This window comes from Lipotes vexillifer, unplaced genomic scaffold, assembly GCF_000442215.2.
Source record: "Lipotes vexillifer unplaced genomic scaffold, Lipotes_vexillifer_v1.1 scaffold611, whole genome shotgun sequence".
Classification (NCBI taxonomy): domain Eukaryota; kingdom Metazoa; phylum Chordata; class Mammalia; order Artiodactyla; family Lipotidae; genus Lipotes; species Lipotes vexillifer.
In genome coordinates, this window is record NW_006785619.1 from 3,045,772 (window position 1) to 3,053,529 (window position 7,758).

At 52.4% G+C, this 7,758-nt stretch overlaps 1 protein-coding gene across 1 annotated transcript in view; it reads right to left on the reverse strand.

The window, feature by feature from the left end:
* Positions 1 to 208: 208 nt before the first annotated feature.
* Positions 209 to 7,758, reverse strand: part of LOC103086179 (myosin-8) — a 101,965-nt gene continuing 94,415 nt past the window's right edge. Inside the window, 4 exon segments of the mRNA XM_007457859.1 lie at positions 209 to 316; positions 3,969 to 4,103; positions 6,156 to 6,251; positions 6,364 to 6,462. Coding sequence (XP_007457921.1) covers positions 209 to 316; positions 3,969 to 4,103; positions 6,156 to 6,251; positions 6,364 to 6,462 — 438 coding nt within the window.

Consider the following 7,758-nt stretch of genomic DNA (forward strand, 5'->3'; position numbering starts at 1 on the left):
AGAAACCCGGGGTCTGATCACCCACCCCTGCTAGGGGAAGAGGGCTGTTTGTGGAGCTCCACTGCCTTCCACTCTGGGGCCAACACTTCTCTTGCAGCCTGGTGGTTCCTGGGATGAGGGCAGTGAGGTCTGGGAGAAGACCCTTGGCCATGGTCCCACCCTCTGCTGCCAGGGCCATCGCTGGGACCCACTCGCTGCCTGTCCGGTCCTAGGCCTCCATCTCAGGTTCTGCAGGGTCCTCTCCTACGGACACCCAGTTGAGGGGCCCCTGGTCTGGGAGCCCCGAGACCTGGGCGTCTGGCTCTGACACTTCATCCTGTGGGGTTACCAGATCCTATCATGAATCTGAATTTTCTCGTCTGCAAAACCAGGGGCCTGGATGGCATGATCCTGATTCCCAAGGACACCTCTGACTCTGAACGTCTAATGTCAAGCCTTCAGGGTGCAATCTCTAGGTCATTTGCAAACTGAAAAGCATGTCTTTCCATAACCAGGAGGTGGCAGCAAAGCTCTGTTTTGAAGAGGCCTGTGGGTCAGGGTAAGTTCTCTTCTCCCGGGCCCCAGAACTCGAAGCCCAGGTTTGGTGGCTAGGTTTCACTGCTGAATGATAATAACAACAACAACGACAACAACAACGATCTCATTATTATCATCATTCTTGGTAGTAAAACATCTCCAATTTGCGGAGTACTGCGTTTCTGGGGAAATCTCTTGCACAGCATCACGCAGGAATCTTTCAACAGCTTCATCCTGAGGTAGGAAGTTCCAGGACTTCCTACCCCGTGTTGAGGCTCAGAGACATTCCCTTACTTGCCCAAGGTCTTCTGGAAAGTATGATGTGCTGGAGATCTGGGGGCCCAGGGTGGGGAGGTGGGGGCCCAGGTAAGTGCAGAGATGCTAGGCAGCTCCAGGTGACCTGGGGAGTGTTTGAGCAGATGGAATTCAGATCTGCTTTTGTTGGGGTGTCAGAAAGGAGTGACTCCACAGGAAATTTTTTTGATGACCCTCAAATGCATGGTGTGTTAGCTCCTCAAACCAGAGGAAGCTCCTTAGGGACACAGTGAAAGCCCCAGCCCGTCTGGACCCCTGTCTTACACTCCACCTGTGCCCTTAGACCATGTGTTACCTCTGCCCACCATGATGCCAGGCTACCAGGGTACAAACTGTGTGTCTGGCTCCAGACCAAGGGCGTTCCTTGCATATTCTTACTTACTTCTCAGTATAACCCTCTAAAGTACATTGTTACATCCCGTTTTATACGTGAGGAAGCTGAGGCTTAAAGTCATGGAGTAACTTGTTCCGAATCACACAGCTATGAATGGCAGGGCAAGACTGGGACCCCGGCAGGCTGGCCCCAGGGCTCTCACCACGAAAGCCCACGCCCACACAGAGGGAGGGGCCACTGTGTGAGACTCTGTGCTGTACAGTGAGTCTGAAGAGCTGCCATGTCAGTTCCTCCTCAGCATTGGAAAAGCCACAGTCCCTCTGCAGCCCCGTTAGAAAATGAAGGTATTAATATCTGCCCGACCTCCTGATGGGCTTGTTGAGAGGCCAGGATGGAAAAGAGGAAGACAGTCCCATAAATACTCAGCATCATACAAAATTGTTCGTGTATTTGAAATTGTATTACTTTTATTGGGAGGGCGATGCAGTAGGGTGGCAGAAATGTAGGATTAGGATCTGGTATCTGGGGACTTTGAGAACAGTCTTGGTTTCCTTGTCTGTAAAATTGAGGAGATTGAAGAGATCATTTTTTTTTTAGCTTTTTAAAAATATTTATTTATTTATTTAATTTTTGGCTGTGTTGGGTCTTCGTTTCTGTGCGTGGGCTTTCTCTAGTTGCGGCGAGCGGGGGCCACTCTTCATCGCGGTGCGCGGGCCTCTCACTGTCGCAGCCTCTCCGGTTGCGGAGCACAGTCTCCGGACGCGCAAGCTCAGCGGCCATGGCTCACGGGCCTAGTTGCTCCACGGCATGTGGGATCTTCCCGGACAGGGGCACGAACCTGTGTCCCCTGCATCGGCAGGTGGACTCTCAACCACTGCACCACCAGGGAAGCCCCCGAAGAGATCATTTTTAATGACTCTTTCATTCCTCAAGTTTAGCCATGATGATGGTGAGTATGGTGATGATAGTGATGATGCTGATGGTGATGGTGATGTCAGACATCTTGAGATCACCCGACCTCAGAATCATTTCCTGCCACCACTACTGGTGCCACCCATCCTTAACTTCCAGCTCCACTGTATCAAAGGCACAAGGGGTGGGCTGGTGATGAGATGGAAAGGAGGATCTAGAAGGCCAGAGAGAAGGGACGATCTAAGATGTTAAAGGAGACCGCATCTCAGTGCCTGGTACACAGTAAGCCAGAAACCCTGCATGCCTTGCCAACCCCTCAACCCCCCATCTGTCCCAGGGAAGCTGTGATTTTTATTGGTATCTCTGCCTTACAGAATAAGGAAATTGAGGCTCAGACCGTTAGTCTTAAGTTGCCCAAGGCCACACAGTTGGTATGTGATAATATTGGGATTCCATCCAGGTTTGCTGGAACCCAAAGTCCAGGCTCCTGACCACACGGGTCAGTCTGACCGTTGAGGCAACTCAGGTTCAGAGAATGTATGCGGCCAACCCAGGCCACACAGCTGTTGCTACTAAGTGGTCAGGCCGAGGCTCAGATTTAGTCTTGGCTTCTGATCCTGTCCTTGTTTGTCCTGCTGCCTTACTACCCTTCAGGGTAAGCAAACCAACATAATCACACTCAGCAAGATCTGGCTGGAATCTGGGAGTGACCGTGAGACTAGCTGCGCCCCTCACCCTTGGCTCAAGCACCAGGGGTTGGATCCATGTGCGTGAAGAGGAGGGACCCGAAGGAGGGGCAGGGCTTGCAGGATAGGCCCCTAGGCAGTCCTCCCCGAAGAAGCATCTGTCTTCCCAGGAACGCATCCCAGGTTCAGGAGCCCCTACTGCCTCCAAAGATGTTCTGGGAACTGTGGGTGGTCTGAGAGGAGTGGAGACATGGCCGCTGGGGGGGATTGGATGGAAAAGCAGAGCTGCTTGGTGGAAAGAGCCCTGCTTGGGGGGCCTGGGATCTTGGGGTCTAGTCTCCCACCACCCTGGACAACTACAGTCAGAGTGCTTAGTCTATCTGGGTCCAGTTTCCCTGTCTGTAAGTCTAGGGGAACTGAATTGGAAAGAATTATGAGTTCCTAGGCAGAAAAAGGGGTATGCTTATCTGAAAGGGTTTTTATTTTTAACTGCTGGGGAGCTGGTGATATATCTCACGATGGGTTGGATTTCCACCTTTCCTTCTCGGGGCCAGGAGGGTCTGCTTTCACATCCCTTACTTTCTTTATACTTTATAAATAGACCTGGCAAGAATCTGAAAACTACCCCACTGGATGAGGAATGGACCGTGATGATAAACACAGCAGAGGCAGGGATCCGAGTAGTCAGGAGAATTTATTTCTCACGACACCTTCTCTCCGTTTCCCTGAGGTGTCCCATGGCAACGGGCATTGGGAAGGGCTCATTCTTGCATCTTCTGGGGGAGAAAAAGAATTGTACACAGGAAATGAGTCAAACCAAAGGTGAGGCTGGGCACTGTCTTCGAGTGGGGGCAGTTGGAGATGCTGGAGCCTCAGGAAAATATTCAGGCGTGGCCTTATCTCCCTTCGCGCGTTGTAAAAACAAACCAGTCGAGCTCCCAGAGTTGGGGTGAATCCCCCCAAAAGCAGGGGCTTCTTGGGCAGCGCCTCTTGCAACAGGGAGGGGCGGGGATGATGGGGTGGTCTGGCCCCTGGTCCCGCACTGCTCCTGTGAGCCTGGAACCACGGGGTCCAGGCTAAAGCAGTGACTTTTGTGGATGCACGACCAGCAGCGGGGAAGGTGCACTGACAGGCACCCTGCAAACTCTGCTGGGTGCTGCCTGGTCCTGGGTCCTAGGACGTCTGGGGAGGAAGTCTGCTCTCACCTGGGCCCCCATGTCGTGCCTCTTGGTCCGCAGCTTGTTGACCTGGGACTCGGCGATGTCCGCCCGTTCCTCGGCCTCCTCCAGCCCGCGCTGGACCCTCCGGCACCTGGACAGCTGCGTGTTGGCCTGCTCCTCCTGAACGGAAGGTGGAGGGGGCAGGAGGCTGAGGAAGTCCCTCACTCTGGCGCTGAGGTCCCCGGTCCCTGATGGCCTCTGGGGAACTGCGGAACCAGGAGAGCTTGGGCCCCCAATTCCCTGGCGGTAGAGGAGGGAAAGCTGAGCTCTGCAGCGGTGAAGACGATGCCCCTGGCTCCTGTGTGCACTGCCTGGTTACCTTGCGGGTCTGCTGCCCCCAGGATGCCTGCATGTTCCCCTGCACCCCGGAGCTCTTGGGAGGAAATCCAAGTGTCCCAAGGCATGTGGAGCTGTCAGAGACCAAAGGTCCAGCCCCCACCCCCGCCAACCCCGCCCTGGGCCTGCTCCCCGTACTGTCTGCCTGCAGCCTGGGCACTGGATGGGTCTGAGGGCCATCGAAGCGTTTCTGATGAAGGTGGCCTCCCGGGGCCCCTCCAGTCTGGCCAGTCCTGCTGCGACTGTACTGATCCTCCCCCAACTTAACCAGTTCAGATCTGCTTCCCAGAGGTCAGGACAGAAGCACCAGGCTCTTGGGCAGGGAGTAAAAAGGACAGGGGAGAAGCCACATCCTCAGTCATCTATCTAGGCCAGACTCCCCCAGGTTTTGTTCCTCAGGACATTAGTCCTGTGGGAGGCTCTGCCTCCAATACAAAGATGCCAAGGTCCATTAAAGGGTGGGAAATGCTACAATCTAGAACGCCTTTTCCACTATGGAGTCCATCCCGTATTACCTGCAAAATCTGAGAAATCCTTGAAGTAAAGCCACCCGTCGTCCAACTTTGTGTAACCCAGAGTTTCCCAAACGATTTCTTTTCTGTAATATACCTCATCCTCCCCCCACCTGCTGCCCCAACTTCCTGCTATTAACATCCTCCAGACCTAGTGTCCCCAGAAGATATTTGGGAAATGTTGGTTTCAGCCCAAACTATTTCCTCACTGTTGGTTTCACCTGTTTGCTCAAGGGCAGATGAAAAAGGGTGAACTGGAGGGTGGGAGCTAGGGAGGCCAGGGAGGGATGGAGGTGGTAGAAGCCAGGGCCAGGGCTGAGATGGGATGACGTGAATTAAGGCCAGGTGTTCAAGGTTAGCTCACAGGGCAGGGAATTCTGAGTAAATTGGGGGTGGGTGGAGTCAGCCAGTGTGGTGGGATTAAAGCCAGGTGGGCTGAGGCAGAGGGAAGGGATGGAGGGGCGGGGGAGGGCCTTGCATCGGCAGGCGGACTCTCAACCACTGAGCCACCAGGGAAGCCCTGCCCATTTTTTAGTTGAGTTTTTTGCTTTCTTATTGCTGAGTTTTGAGTTCTTTGCATATTTTGGATAACAGTCTTTTATTAAACGCGTGTTTTGCAAATATTTTCTCCCAGTCTGTCCTTTTTTTTTCATTCTTTTAACTGTGTCTTCATAGAGCAGAATATTTAAATTTTAATGAAGTCCAGTTTATCAGTTTTTGCTTTCATGGATTGTGCTTTTGGTGTTGTATCTAAAATGTCATCACCAAACTCAGGGTTACATATATTTTTTCTTATTTTATCTCATAGGAATTTTATTGTTTTGTCTTTTACATTTAGGTCTATGATCTATTTTGAATAATTTTTGAGAAAGTATAAGATCTGTGTCTAAATTTATTTTTTGCATATGGATGTCCAGTTGTTCTGGTAACAAAATGATTACCATTTCTCCATTGAATTGCCTTTGCTCCTTTTTCAAGTATTAGTTGACTATATGTATGTAGGTCTGTTTCTGGGCTAATTTGTATCATTGATGTGTTTTGATCCATTGATTTCTTTTTCTCTTTCAGCAATACCACACTGCCTTGATTACTAGTGCTTTATGTTAAGTCTTGAAGTCAGGTAGTGTCAGTCCTCCAACTTTGCTCTTTAAGAATATATTAGCTAGGTTTGCATAATGCAGACTGGGGAGGGAAAGGGCAGGCGTCCTGAGCTTGTGTTTATAGCCTGCAAATGAAAACTCAGGCCTCAGCTGCCATGGGTGCTGTGAAACAGGGACGGACTCCTGCTCGGGGTCAGGGCGCCCCCTTGGGACCCCCTACTCACGGCCTCCCCTGCCTGCTTCCTGGAAGCCTTCACTTTGGCCTGCAGCTTGTCCACCAGGTCCTGGAGCCTGAGTATGTTCTTGCGGTCCTCCTCGGCCTGCCAACACAGCGTCGGTGCCAGGGCCCCAGACACCCCCACCCCCACCCCCACCCCCGCCCGCTGCTTCTGCCGGGTCTGATCCAGGGGATGCAGGAGAGCCGTTGCCTACCTGGTAAGTCATTTCCTTGACCTTCCGTTCGTATCTGTGCGCGCCCTTCAGGGTCTGGGCTCCCCTCTTCTGCTCAGCCTCTAGCCCGCTATGTGACTCCTGCACCCAGAAGAGAGCACAGAGGTCAGGTCACGCCGCCCAGGCTTTTCTCACCCACTCACGTGCCGGTTGTTTTAGGGTAAACTCAAGATGCTCTACTTATATTTTGCGCAGATGTCTCCTCCCAGGGCTCAGGAACACATGTGGTTCCCAAGGCCGCCGCTAGTCCGTGCCGTGGCTTTGTGCAAGTGACAATGAGACGCTGTCTTTGGGTCAGGAGCACCCCGGGTGCACGTGCCTCGCCTAGTGGACCAGGCTTCGCAAAAAAGTGACGCCTCCCCTGGGGCCATGCAGCTCCGTGAGGGCTTCCTGATCAAGGAAGGTGGCAGGGGTCATGGAGAGAATCTGGGCCAGGTAGAGTCAAAGGTGTGTTTCAGCCCCCGGTCCGGCTGATCGATCCAAAGTAAGCCCATTGTCATCACTGAGTATGGGTTTCTGTGTATTTAGAATGGTGATGATAATTCCTGGCCAAACTGCCTTGAATGTGGGGATCAAAGTCTGTGAAAGTATTTTTTTGATGATAAAGCACTACACAGGTATTGTTGATTTCATAGCTGTGCCTGCCTTTCCTGAAGTCGTGAGGGGGCAGGACAGCCACTGAGAGTGCAGGTCACCACCTGGGGCCCGATTCCTCAATCCAGAGAGAGCCCAGTGGTGGAGGTGGCAGCCAGTCACTGGGCATCCCTGTAGCCACAGAGAGGGTGGCTCTGGGCCTGCAGACTCACTGGATCAACCTTGAAATCTACCTGTGGAACAGGCAGCTCTGGGCACTGTTCCAGAGAAGACCCCACCCACCAGCCCCGGGAAGCTGTCTTCCATCAGCCTCCCTGGGAATTCTCTCTAGGCCTCTGTAAGGTTCATGGAACTAAGATAACTGGGCAGCTGGGGATTGGAGGACAGTCAAGGTGCCTCACCACGACAGAGGGGAGGTTGGCGGAGGGTACCCTGCCAACCCAGGAATCAAGGTATCAAAGAGGGTGGCATGGGATCTAACTCCTCCGTCCAGGGTGGGGTCCGTGTGAAGGACAAAACCAAGTTTGTTTTAATAGAAGAGGACTGGGAATAATTAAAAATAAGCATTTAAAGAATTCTGGGGGGAGCTCTGACTTCCCTGGTGTTTACTTTTGTTACTCATGTGTCTACAGCCTTGCAGTTTTTAGCCAGAAAATTGTTTCACATTTAAAGTGTACAAGTGCTGGTGACCACATCGTTGGGGGGCTGGCATGAAGAATGTGTTTGGTCTTTCCTGCTGGGATAAGTTGTTTCCCTCTCTTCTCCCCCCCTTCATCCTCTTTC